This window comes from Leucoraja erinacea, chromosome 17 (genome assembly GCF_028641065.1).
Source record: "Leucoraja erinacea ecotype New England chromosome 17, Leri_hhj_1, whole genome shotgun sequence".
NCBI classification, from domain to species: Eukaryota; Metazoa; Chordata; class Chondrichthyes; order Rajiformes; family Rajidae; genus Leucoraja; species Leucoraja erinaceus.
The window spans coordinates 39,152,246-39,166,789 of NC_073393.1; the positions used below are offsets into that span (position 1 = coordinate 39,152,246).

General features: G+C 39.1%; 1 protein-coding gene across 2 annotated transcripts in view; it reads right to left on the minus strand.

Annotated features, from left to right (window-relative positions):
• Positions 1–2,885: 2,885 nt before the first annotated feature.
• Positions 2,886–14,544, minus strand: part of def8 (differentially expressed in FDCP 8 homolog) — a 37,543-nt gene continuing 25,884 nt past the window's right edge. The window contains exons 8-12 of one of the 2 annotated variants that reach the window (XM_055649018.1): positions 12,183–12,296; positions 11,047–11,127; positions 10,740–10,880; positions 8,936–9,045; positions 2,886–5,743 (exon numbers count right to left, since the gene is read on the minus strand). In XM_055649018.1, the coding sequence (XP_055504993.1) occupies positions 5,650–5,743; positions 8,936–9,045; positions 10,740–10,880; positions 11,047–11,127; positions 12,183–12,296 (540 nt within the window). In that variant the 3' untranslated portion in view covers positions 2,886–5,649. The remainder of the gene's footprint in view (positions 5,744–8,935; positions 9,046–10,739; positions 10,881–11,046; positions 11,128–12,182; positions 12,297–14,544) is intronic. The other variant, XM_055649019.1, reaches the window with a different exon arrangement.

Consider the following 14,544-nt stretch of genomic DNA (forward strand, 5'->3'; position numbering starts at 1 on the left):
CCCCCGCTGGACCCACGCCACCCCCACTGGGCCCACGCCACCCCTGCCACCCCCACTGGGAGGAGATTGATAGATTCTTGATTGATACGGGTGTCGGAGGTAATGGGGAGAAGGCAGGAAAATGGGTTTGAGAGTGAAAGATCTCCCAACTTCTATACTCAATGACTGATGAAGGCCAAAGTGCCAAAATACTTTTTGACCACCTGATATACCTGCGACACGACCTTCAAGGAACCATGCAACCATCAACCATTCCTTTGCCCACCTGGCTAATTGATCCAGATCCTGCTGCAATCTTTCACAACCATCTTCACTATCTGTAAAACCACTCACTTCTGTATCATCAGCAAACTTGCTAATTTTTCCCTGTTTTATGACGTTTCACAGAGTGCTGGAGCAACTCAGCGGGTCAGGCTGAGTATAGAAGTTGGGAGGTCATGTTGCAGTTGCATAAGAGGTTGGTGAGGCCGCATTCAGAGTATTGTATTCAGTTCTGGGCACCATGTTATAGGAAAGATGTTATCAAACTAGAAAGGGTACAGTGAAGATTTATGAGGATGTTGCCAGGACTAGAGGGCCAGAGCTATAGGGAGAGGTTGAGTAGGCTGGGGCTCTATTTCATGGAACACAGGAGGATGAGGGATGATCTAATAGAGGTGTATAAAATCTTGATTTGGATAGATATGGTTGAGTCTTTTGCCCAGAGTAAGTGAATCGAGGAGCAGAGGACATAAGTTTAAGGTGAAGGGCAAAAGATTTAATAGGAATCTGAGGGGTATGTTTTTCACACAAAGGGTGGTAGGTGTATGGAACAAGCTGCCAGAGGTAGTTGAGGCAGGGACTATTACAACATTTAAGAAACAGTTAGACAGGTACATGGATAGGACAGATTCGGAGGGATATGGATCAAACGTGGGCAGGTGGGACTAGTGCAGATGAGACATGCTGGGCCGAAGGGCCTGTTTCCACACTGTATCACTCTATGACTATCTATCTTTCCCTCTCAAACCCATTCTCCTGCCTTCTCCCCATTACCTCCGACACCCATATCAATCAAGAATCTATCAATCTCCTCCTGAAAAAATGTCCATTGGCTTGACCTCCACAACTGTCTGCGGCAATGAATTCCACAGTTCACCAACCTCTGACTTACGAAATTCCTGCTCATCTTCCTAAACAAATGTCTTTTAATTCTGAGGCTGTGGCCACTGGTCCTAGACTCTCCCACTAGTGGAAACATCCTATCCAAATCCACTCCATCCAGGTTTTTACCAGGCTGGGACAGATGGCAACAGCTTCACACCATGCCCCAAAGCTTGTGTCCTGTCCTGCATCATCCAAGACAGCAGAGACATTATAGGAGAGGGCAAGCACCGTAACAAAGTAGCTCATGATGGTTTGGGTAACATTCATGAATGTCTCTGCATGTCACATCATGAATATTACTGAAGAACGGTCTTGACCCGAAATATAATCTATACCTTTTCTCCAGAGATGCTGCCTGACCCCTGAGTTATTCCTCACTGATATTTACCCCAGCACTCTGCCCAAGCCCACTCTCACCTATCCATGTTCCTTTCACCAGAAATGCTGCTTCACTCCTCTTTCCCGCTGATGTTATTCCAGCACTTTATAGTGTAGACTATTATGGAAACAGACCCCAGCCCAACTTCCGACCCATCTGTCCCATTCACACGCGTTTGGCCCATATCCTCTCCTATCCCCGTGTCCAAATGTCTCTTAAACATTAGGATAGTCTCAGCCTTAACTCCTTTCTGGCACTCGTTACATAAACACCCTCTTTGCCTTCACTCCTCTTTCAAATCTGCTCATTAGTTCACATACTTATCTACATGCATTTTTTCTTCTTCACTTTATAGTCATAGAATGATGCAGTGTGGAAACAGGCCCTTCAGCCCAACTTGCCCGCACCGACCAACATGTCCCATCTAAACTAGTCCCACTCACATGCATTTGGCCCATATCCATCTAAATCTGTCCTATCCATGCACGTGGAACTAAATCCCCATCCATAAAAGAAATGTCTCTTAAACATTAGGATAGTTCCCACGGTAGGCCAGCCTTAACAGTGTACCTCTTCTGGCAGGGAGCTCGTTACATACACCCACCACCCTTTGTGTGAAAAAGCTACCTCCCAGCCCATTCCTGCTTTACTGTTTCTGAAATATTGGTCATAAATTTGGTGCAAAAATGCACAGCCAAAATAAGACTCGGCAAATGCGGGAGACATCAGACCAAGCATCGATGGGCCGCTAAACCCTGAGCTTCCCTCATACAGCGGCCCCCTGGCACCCTGGCATCGCCCAGGGACTTCAGAGGGGCGCTTCGCGTCTTGTTCTTGAGGTCGCGCATGTGCGCAGCACTTGTCGCCGTAGCGGCGCACATTCCTTAGTTCACATTAAGTTTTTTGTAATCCTGTCATGCCACCCCCCTTTTTGAAAAGCTTTGTACGGGCCTGAAATTGCTGCATCAAATTTTGGTGATGATGCAAAGATATCGACTGGAAGCAGACAAAATGCTGCAAAGTCACGTTTGGCGCCTCTGCTGCAGCATGTCGCCTGGAGAGAAGGGTGGAAGTGGGTTTACAAATTCAGGAACTCATTCAACACACTGGGTCAAGAAAAAAAATACACTTCTTCAGGACGGGATCAAGGGATTTGGTATGAGCCGGGATACCACTGCATTTCGCTAAAAAATTTCCATTTTCCAAATTGAAACTTAAAGCCACCACAAATAGGTTGTGCACTTTACTGCATTTACATTTTAAATCCTTAAAGCCACCACAAATATTATAACTAAATTATGTTTATCTTTTGACAGACAAAGTCTAATAAACTCAAAGTTAATATACATGTCCGCAACTGATGTGATCAAATGTTTCAGCTTTTATTCAGATTTGGTAAAATCTTTAAAGTACAGAATCTTGACAGGGTTTCTATGAAAGAATTAAGTTTGAAATAATACATTTATGAACTTAACATTACAAGATGCAGTGATTAGTGTAATTAATGAACCATATTAATAAATTAAAGAGTTGATCTTGTGGGAGTACATAATGGCATTCTTCAATTATGCACATGCAAACTAAATAATCATAGATATCAGATTATACAATTTTTGATAGTTTACACTGACAATTTACAAACATTTCCAGAGCCATCATCATTTCCTAAAATAATGTGGGTTGAATTAAGCAGAGATTTTTTTTGAGTTCTCCCAACAGATAACTTTATGTACTGCACACCCTACATAGAACTATAAAGCTGGAATCACTAAACAAATCAGATAGTGTAAATGGGAAAATAAAATCCCCATTTCTTTCCTGCCTAGTGCATAAAAGGTTAAAGAAAAAGGCAGAACATTTTACACTGAACAAAACGTAACATTTCACTGTTTGAAACTGCCAAAGATTACCCATCAGGTTGGTGTAATGCCAAGTTATAATAAAGAAGCATATGTTACAAGAAAAAAGTGCACAAAATAGTTGATACATATTTAGGTGTTTCAAAAAGTAACACTTAGGGAGGTAAAACTTTTCAAAAAGTGCATTACTTAAAGTTCGGTGCTTTCAAAATGCAGCATTTGAAAAACATCAATTAGCAGCATTTAAAAGAAATTGTAGTGGTGGCCGAATAAATTGAGAAAAGGACTCCACTATTTTAACCATCATATTTTATTTCAGGATTCATAAAGATGGGGAAAAAGTGGAATGGGGCAAAGCAGCACCTCATTAAGACAAATGTAATAAGTACATTTAGGAATTTTCCTCCCTTTTGATAACACCAAGTCTCAGCAATAAATCAGATTACGTTATTTTATGCAATGAGACAAATATAATTCTTTTTGATCTTTTCTATGATTCTACTATTCAACATGTCTTTTTGTTTACTTCCTTTTCAATGATTACATCTTTCAGAGACACTATCTAAATAAAACAGATTGCATCATTACCAAGTATCGTCATTCAACTCTTCAAAAGGAATGAGGTGTTATCTCAAATTATTAAAATAAGCATATTTCAAACTCCAACCTAGATCAGATTGTCAAAGTCGATAATGGACCAGTCATAGAATAGACTGGAAAATTGCCTGAGAACATAAATATGCCAAGTTAGCTTTTATATCTGTTGGCATCTATCTTGCCTATTGAACTGGATAATTTATCTCTGGACAAAGAATGCTGGTTAAAACTACCCCACAAGGGTAAATGTTCAGAGTATTTGAAACTGTTGCTTCAAATTCCAGTTGCTTGATGTGAAAAAACGGATCACAGATCACATTTTCAAAGACAAATTATGAACATTGAACTGTATTCAATATGGTAGTCATGTAACAAGTTTGCAAATTCCACCAGGAATTTAAAACCTTTCCACAAAAAGTGCAACAGATCCAACAATGTAACTAAATTTGGTTTAACAAGATGATTGGGCTATTTGTAGCAAGTTTACTTAAAATCCATTTATTAATTTCACAATGAATGTAGCAAACCAAAGAATAAATATTTTATACCACACTGACGTGTCTGGGCCCGTCAGATCTACACTATTCAAAGACTGATCAAGACATTATGGAAAGCGGGAACTATCACCAACAACTAGATGCTTCATCTTAAAATAATTTTCTAAGAAAATGCCCTAACATACTCATCCTTCATTGCTTGGTTTGAAGATTCTTTGTACAGGTACTGCAATGGGGTTTCTGTTCTTCAAATATGCAAATTAATAAAAATGAGTCTTCAGAATAGCATGACAATGATCAGATTCATAAATTTAGTCTGCATTTATCACGTGGCATTTTAATCCTCTATTCCAAAACAAGGCTGGAAATATTCCTGCCTTAGTGCATATATTTGTTCTTACGCACCACGATCTTTTACACGGTAGCGTTTCAAGCTTCTCCAATTTAAACTAATCTTAAAGTTATTGGCCCAGATCTACAACTATTTGCCAATTTAAAGTTATGATTTACAAACCTTGCAGATTGACTTAGAAGATCTCTAGCTATTATAGAATAGCATTTTCTCCTTTGTCAATTATTGCACCAATGCCAGTGAGCAGGAAATAGAAACAAATGGCTGCATTAACATTTTGATTTCTGCTCAACCATTTTACAAATTGATACTTATTTGAGCTTTCTTTTACTTAAACCTGTAATGGTGAGAATACAGTTCTTATGATCCACCTAAATTGTGAATATTACAGACTATATGCAACTACAAAAACAAACTATGCTTAAAAAGAAAGTGCTCTGGAGGAAGTGTATATAAAATTGCAAACCTCAGTATTACAGCTGTTGGATTATACAGATCATCTAGATTAGAAGATCTAGGTGCACACTTTTCTACAGTTCACCTATTATTTATGCAACAATTATTTGGACTTACAGAAATTTGTCTTTATGACCATACATTAACTGTTTTTATTATCAGTTTAAAAATCCAGTTATTTTTAACCTTCTTGTAGTCACTTAATCTAAGTCTGAATACATTTTAATAGGTCACTGGTTGACTTGTACTCCACGGTTAATATTTACATTATATTCCCACATAATTCAGTTTTGTCAACCATCAGGAATTAAATAATCAACACACACTAAACTCAGCTTGATAATTCTTCACTTCGATCTGGTTTCAGTCTGGATGAGTTTGTCCTATTTGAGACTGTCTTCTCATTGTCAGCCGTGGACATCTTGGACATGTTGTAGAGTTGTCATAATAACAATCTCTGTAAATTAAACAAGAATATAACATATTAAAGAATTTTCACATTACAACAAATTAACCTAAAAAATACCGACAGCTTAAACACATTTCCCTGATTTGCATGCTACAAGCACGAGAATTTGGACCGATGTTATAAGTGAAAATAAAGAAGCATCAGAAATAATGATGATTAATTTGTCAATGTTCCACGAGGTAGAAATAGTAAAGTAACCAAAATAATTGTAATGAAGAAAATAACTACACTAAAGGAGGACAGACCTCCAAAACCAAAAAAAAAACATTCTGCAGGTTTAAAGTATGCAACAATACTGCAAATCCCTTGACAATCGCTTTCCATAATGCTCAAAATTCAGGTTTGATCCTCTTGATGAGCACAAGCACATCAATCAGCTATTAAAGAGGAATGTAGGAATCAAGGGAATTGTACAGTAGTTAACATGAAAGTTAACATGAGAAATTGCTAGATTTTAGCGTGATGGAACAACTTTTTAAAAATTGATCCAAAGAAAGACAGCATCCTTTTGTAAGTAATATGCACCACCTGATAAATCAACAAGTGTTTTTGAAAAAGTGACTGAAGTAGGGTATAATGAATATTGGTGTCATATTTATTGATGAAACATGATCTCTCAGAAGACACTTAATAAACTGTGAACATTTGGGGCAATTGAAGACTATATTCTGCACTGTGAATCTTTCTCTTTGCTCGACCAAGTACTCAAGTTTGGCTTGATTGTGTTTATGAATAGTATTATCTAATTTGATTGGATAGCATGCAAAACAAAGCATTTCGCCATACACATGACAATAACAATAAACCTAAACCTAAAAGGACAGAAAGTGCTGGAGTAACTCTGGAGAACATGGATGGGTGACATTTCAGGTCAAGACTCTTGCTCTTATTGAAGAAGATCTCGACCAGAAACGTCACATATATATGTTCTCCAGAGATGCTGCCTGACCAGCTGAGTTATTCCAGCACGTTGTGTCTTTTTGTATATTAACCAGCATCTGTAGTTCCATGTTTCTACCACCTACAGCTAGAGTTCATCTAATCATCAGTTAGCCGAGATTGATGTTAATGGAGTTCATCGCTGACAATAGACAATAGGTGCAGGAGTAGGCCATTCTGCCATTAGAGCCAGCACCACCATTCAATGTGATCATGGCTGATCATCCCCAATCAGTACCCCATTCCTGCCTTCTCTCCATATCCTCCCTGACTCTGCTATCTTTAAGAGCCCTAACTAGCTCTCTCTAGAAAGTATCCAGACAACTGGCCTCCACCGCCCCCCGAGGCAGAGAATTCCACAGACTCACAACTCTCTGCGTGAAAAAGTGTTTCCTTGTCTCCATTCTAAATGGCTTACCCCTTATTCTTAAATTGTGGCTGCTGGTTCTGGACTCCCCCAACATCGGGAACATGTTTCCTGCCTCTAGCGTGTCCAAACCTTTAATAATCTTACATGTTTCAATAAGATTCCCTCTCATCCTTCTAAATTCCAGAGTATACAAGCCCAGCCGCTCCATTCTCTCAGGATATGGCAGTCCCGCCATCCCGGGAATTAACTTTGTAAACCTACGCTGCACTCCCACAATAGCAAGAATGTTCTTCCCCAAATTAGGGGACCAAAACTGCACACAATACTCAGGTGTGGTCTCAATAGGGCCCTGTACAACTGCAGAAGGACCTCTTTGCTCCTATACTTAACTCCTCTTGTTATGAAGGCCAACATGCCATTCGCTTTCTTCACTGCCTGCCGTACCTGCATGCTTACTTTCATTGACTGATGAACAAGGACACCCAGATCCCGTTGTACTTCGCCTTTTCCAACTTGACACCATTTAGATAATAATCTGCCTTCCTGTTTTTACTATCAAAGTGGATAACCTCACATTTATCCACATTAAACTGCATCTGCCATGCATCTGCCCACTCACCCAACCTGTCCAAGTCACCCTGCATTCTCATAGCATCCTCCTCACAGTTCACACTGCCACTGATCTAAATAATTGATGTATGTATCCATGTCAGCACTCTAAATAGCTGTGGTCTCAGCACCGAGCCTTGCGGCACCCCACTAGTCACTGCCTGCCAATCTGAAAGGGACCCGCTAATCCCTACTCTTTGTTTCCTGTCTGCCAAACAATTTTCTATCCATGTCAGCACTCTACCCCCAAGACCATGTGCCCTAATTTTGCCCACTAATCTCCCTTATCAAATGTTTTCTGAAAGTCCAGGTACACTGCACCCACTGGCTCTCCCTTGTCCATTTTCAGAATTCCAGAAGATTAGCCAAGCATGATTTCCCCTTCGTAAATCCATGCTGACTCGGACCGATCCTATTACTGCTATCCAAATGTGTCGCTATTTCATCTTTTATGATTGACACCAGCATCTTCCCCACCACCGATGTCAGGCTAACTGGTCTATAATTCCCTTTCTCTCTCCCGCCTTTCTTAAAAAGTGGGATAACATTAGCTACCCTCCAATCCACAGGAACTAATCCTGAATCTATAGAACATTGGAAAATGATCACCAATGCGTCCACGATTTCTAGTGTCACTTCCTTAAGATGGCTAGAGGAGTGGCAGAACACAGTTGTAATGCTTGGATATGTCGAGTTGTGGTCATTGGAAAAGTTGTATTTCCTGGTTCTAATATTTAGTATATATTTGGCCTGATAATTGAATAGATGGAAATGTAATAATGCTGTACTATTAATGCTCAGCTGAAGCTTACGCTTGTGGAGGTAGTCAACAATGAGCTCATGCCAATACTTTGTAACCGTCTCCTCTGTGGGCCAACTTTATCAGCATCTGCAGACGTGTCTCATTTAGAAGATTATGTGGAAAATCTTATATCTGTAAAATTCACTAAGTTTTACTGATTTTTAAAAAATCCAAATGTATTGAAAACCCAACAGTGATTCTTGGATGCAATTAGCCATCATTTGTTTAGTATGAAATTGGAAGCTTTTAAAACCATAACTAACCTGCAAGTTTAGTATTAGAATAATTTTTGTTGAGCAATTTATTCCAACTATATCTCGAATCTGTTAACAATTCCATGATCCACAGCCTTAAACAGATTTCCCCCCATAAATCAAGCATTAAATTTAAGAGCCTATAATTACAACGTGTAAAATGTACATCAATCAAACAGTGACACAAACTGGACCTTCGTACCAACCTGTGGAATACAGCAGAACAATCCTGGCACACAGATGTATGGCTGTCAAATGGAAAAAGTACATCTCCCTCTTTGCACAACTCGCAGACAAAACCTTTAGCCTGACATCGCTGCAAATGGAGTCACAAAATTCAAACTGATTTACAGCTATCTATATGAGGTTTTAAATCTAACCAGCAGATTCATTCCAAACATAGATAAAACAGTTGTTGGAACAAACATTTGCTATGTTGTCTTAATAGTTTTTTATTTTGACATGCAAGTACACATTAAATGATACAGTATTTTAACTGCCCATTTTATATGGAATACCAACTGGAATTGAGACGTTTGCTTAATAAATGAAACACGAATGAGTACACAATTGCTGCATTAATAATTACATACAAGTTAAAAGTAAAAACTCAAAAGGTTGCAAGACAATTAGATAATTTAGTTGCAAAAATAAATTAAGCAAAACTAATACAGGTGATCTGCTTGGGTAACGGAAATTTGTCACTTAACAGAATTCACAAATCACATGCGAAATCCAGAATAAAATGTGCTCACATGGAATTTCTGTGACGTAAATATACCCATTCACCCTCCCAACTTGTTTCTCTACACATGGGTAGATGATGCAGTTCTGCATGATGGAAAATAGTGATATGACCATTTCCTGGGAACACAAGCCACAAACTCCCACCGATAACACAGGCGTCATTTATATGTAATTATGTGCTAGTCATTTAACTTAATAAACCAATTGAGGTTAGGGTATGCAGCATAATCCAGATCATGGATCATCCTGGGGACACGTGGTCTATATGACTCAGATTTCCATTGCTTCATTCAAATGAGCAACTGAAGGAACATCGAAGGTACACAAAAAAGCTGGAAAAACTCAGCGGGTGCAGCAGCATCTATGGAGCGAAGGAAATAGGCAACGTTTTGGGCCAAAACCCTTCTTCAGACTGATGGGGGGGGGGGGGGGCGGAGACAAGAAAGGAAAAAGGAGGAGTAGCCCGAAGGCTGGGGGATGGGAGGAGACAGCAGGAGGGCTGAGGAAGGGGAGGAGACAGCAAGGACTAACAAAATTGGGAGAATTCAATGTTCATGCCCCCAGGATGCAGACTCCCCAAGCGGAATAGGAGGTGCTGTTCCTCCAATATCCGGTGTTGCTCGCTCTGGCCATGGAGGTGACCCAGGATAGAGAGGTCAGAGACGGCTCCTCCTCCTTTTTCCTTTCTTCTCTCCGCCCCCCCCACCAATCTGAAGAAGGGTTTCGGCCCGAAACGTTACCCATTTCCATCGCTCCATAGATGCTGCTGCATCCGCTGAGTTTCTCCAGCTTTTTTGTGTACCTTCGATTTTCCAGCATCTGCAGTTCCTTCTTAAACACAACTGAAGGAACATGTTTTTTTTAAAGAAAATGTTAAAAAATGGTCCAAAAGGCAATGCAGCAAGGGCAGGTACAGAATTGTTTTCATTTAATGGAAAATATATAGTTGTTAAAAATGTCTGCACAATTGATGCCTACGCTGGTTATTTTCAGTATCTGTAGATAATTAAGTAGCATTTAAGCAGTCAAAGCAATCAAGAGGTTCGAGATGCAACTACAATTTTTATTCTTAATTGTGAATTACATTACTAAGGTGAATTAGGCAACAAAATCATATTTGGATATGGCAACTTTTCAAATGCAAGATTTTCCTATTGTAGGGTTAGGAGCATGCCATGTGCCACCACAATATTGATTCTTCCTTCGCCCTGGAAGCTGAAGTAGCCTTAAATAATTATATAAAATGTACAAATGTGACTATACCTCACAATCCAGTTTGATGTGCTTAGCAAAGATGGTGTGGGTTTCAGTTAAAGTGCAGCTCAAGCGCCCTGTGGCAATGTCAATTAAATCCTGTAAAGAATACATTTCATCGTTTTCCACAAAGTGCTGCCGATCCTGTAACTGCAAATGCAAGTACTTAGATAGGTACTAAACACTTCTACCATAAAGATGAATAAAATGTTTTTTTTTTAACCTACAACATTAATAGCAAATTGGGAACTTCTACCAAAATATTCATTTTGAATAAATGTTAAAAATCAAATTGTCTCTCTTACGCATGTCTAACCTGCAACAAGAGTCTTGCCTCCATTGCCTCCTTACAAGTGATGAAGTATGGCTTCATTAACAAAATATCTTGTCGGAGTTTCTGCAGGAAGAAGAAAAAGAAACTGAATTAAATTACCTTTAAATAATTAGCAATTATATTTTACTCTAAAGATTAACTCTTAGTAAGATTCAACAGGAATTATATTGTAAAAATGAAGATTAAATCATCTAATGGATGGCAGAATATTTTAAATCAAGAACAATTTCGATTAGGTTTACATTTCAGCATTGTAAAAATATTAAATGTCAAGAATGAATTTTCCAAACTGGCTGAATTCACTTCTACTTTGATATAAAAAATGTTTTTTGATCAAGCCATGCATTTTATAAACTTAACTGAATAGATTCAATATATATTTAAAATTTCTGGAATTCCAATATGCTAAATTGAAATGCAGAATGTCATCATGGACATCATTGAAGCACAAAGACAAACTGGTGATTATTCTGTTTCAATAGCAAACCCTTATAGTATAGGAGATAGATACTTCCGTTACTTGGCAGGATTGCGTTATGATGTTCTATGACTGGAACCACAGTCACAAAATGAGTGATTGGCCATTAGGGACTGGGATATGAAGCTAAATCGAGGAAAGCAGAGCTTATAGAACAAAGAATGATGGGTTTTTGCGTATTAATGAAATCGAAGGAAATGGATTTAGGCAAATATCATGAAGAAACAAAAAAAAATTCAGCCATGTTCTTATTGAAGAGCAGAGCAGGTAAAGAGGGGCTAAATGGGACATTCCATGTCCATTACTTAAAATATTTCATCTGAAAATATGCATTGCAAACTATTTGTGAATATTCTTCATTACTTCAAATAAATAATGAAGTTAATTAAATAGAATTAAATAGAATTTGCTCTTAACAAGTCAGTGCAGAACCTCCAATTACTTTAGCATTTTGCAAGTGTTCATTATTTTCATTTGGTTTATAATATCTAGCAGTTTCTCCGTGGTTTAGGCTGCTGCTGGCTTGACATTTCTTGCTTTCTCATTCTTCTTTAAAGAAAAAAGGGGAGTGACGTTTACAATCTCCAGTCCTCCAGCCACCACTCTCACATCCAAGGAGGATTATGAGATCTAGGCATACCCGAATTTCCACCAGTTCTTCCACATAATTAAAGAGAAGCGGATTAATTTCTCGAAGTTTCAGTACTGGCCGAGATATCATCAGTGTGAGATACCTCATACTATATCGACACACCTAATAACAAAAAAAAAGAAAGAAAATTAATTAGACTGTCCCAGTATCAACACCTACAGAATCACAAATAAACTTCTATTGTATCATATCGTATTTACAGATGTCAGGTTTCCGGTTGCATATTGAAGCAATGTACATATCCTTCTTCCTCAAAATCTACCTAAACAGCGCACATTATTCCATTTTAGCAATATTTTAGTTTAAGAGAACCAGGTTACAAACTTAATTGTTGAAAATTAAAGCTGATATGTTATTTGTGAAAGAATAGACATCTTCTTCTAAAGGAAGACTGTTAGATGAAAATGTTGTATTGGAGAATAGCATGTGTCGACCAAGGCGTTTGTGTCATTTTAAATACTAATTTCTAACCATGTGGAATGATGAACAATTATCACATGGTGAAAAATAATCAAATCATTAAACCCCTGGACTTAAAAAAAGATGCAAACATTAGGTTTACCAAGTACTGTATACTGATTTATGTGTGACCATGAAGGTTTTATATAGGGAACTTCCTTAACTCCAATTCTGGACCAAACATAGAAACATAGAAACATGGAAAATAGGTGCAGGAGTAGGCCATTCGGCCCTTCGAGCCTGCACCGCCATTCAATATGATCATGGCTGATCATCCAAATCAATATCCCATACCTGCCTTCTCTCCATACCCCCTGATCCCTTTAGTCACAAGGGCCACATCTAACTCCCTCTTAAATCCAGCCAATGAACTGGCCTCAACTACCTTCTGTGACAGAGAATTCCACAGATTCACCACTCGGTCCTAAAAGACTTCCCTCTTATCCTTAAACTGTGACCCCTTGTTCTGGACTTCCCCAACATCGGGAATAATCTTCCTGCATCTACCCTTAAGAATTTTGTAAGTTTTTATAAGATCCCCCCTCAATCTTCTAAATTCTAGCATGTACAAGCCGAGTCTATCCAGTCTTTCTTCATACAAGGTACACAAAATTGCTGGAGAAACTCAGCGGGTGCAGCAGCATCTATGGAGCGAAGAAAATAGGCGACGTTTCGGGCCGAAACCCTTCTTCAGCCCAATTATATTTCTTCATACAAGTCCTGACATCCCAGGAATCAGTCTGGTGAACCTTCTCTGTACTCCCTCTATGGCAAGAATGTCTTTCCTCAGATTAGGAAAGCAAGCTGAGAGACTCAATCCTTGCTTTATCAAGAAGCAAACAACGGGAGGATAGTGAAACTATGTGTCTAATCGAATACTAAAGGGTACAAAAGGGCATCAAATGGTCAGGTATTTAAAATGTTAACACACAGTGGTGTTCATTTGCAATACACGTTACAAGAATTATTGTTCATTGCACCGCCTGCTATCTCACATTACCCAGAAAGAAAACACTTTGAATCTTGGACAACACAAGTTTACACGTGGAAGCAGATTTTGTATGTTGGGTAATTGAAAACAAACATGGAGAAGAGGAAATATAGCGAGAGACTGTGTGAGAATTCATGAATAGAATTCATGACCATGCTAAAATTTGCAAACAAAGACAGTTCTATCAATAATCTATTGCACTCTGACCTCATTAATGAATACATATTTTTCCATTTTAATTTGTACACCAATTTAATATTTCAAGAATCTATATGGAGAGTTAATATATCATAAAATCATGATGGGTTTAGATGAGGTAAATGCTCATAGTATTTTTCCCTGGGTAGGGGAATCAAGAACCAGAGGGCGTAAGCTTAAGGTGAGAGGGGAAAGATTAAATATGAACCAGAGGGCAACCTTTTCACCTAGAGGGTGGTGTGCGTGTGGAACAATCTGCCAGAAGAAGTAACCGAGGCACGTATAATATCAACATCTAAAAGTAGTTTGCACTGGTACATGTATAGGAAAGTGTAGAGCTAATAAAGAACACTCCAAGTAACGGTCCAACAAGTTTATTAGCATATAGTAAAGTTAAGGGCCTGTCTAACTTGGCCGTCATTTGCACGCCATTTACGCGACCTGGTAGCGTGTGGGTAGCGGGGGACGGGTGCATGGAGGAGTGTTGAGTTGTGCGCAGTATCGCGCAGCGCTCCAGGATTTCGTTCTGCACAAAATCTTTGTGCTCCACCAGCCTGTCGCAAAAATGACGACCAAGTGGGACACCCTGGCACAACGTCTCACATCCAACAGCAGTAGAAGCAGGCAAATGATCGCCGAGCTCGGCCTGGGGCTCACGGCCGTTGCGGATCCGGATCCGACCCCACTCCCAGAGCTGGTGAC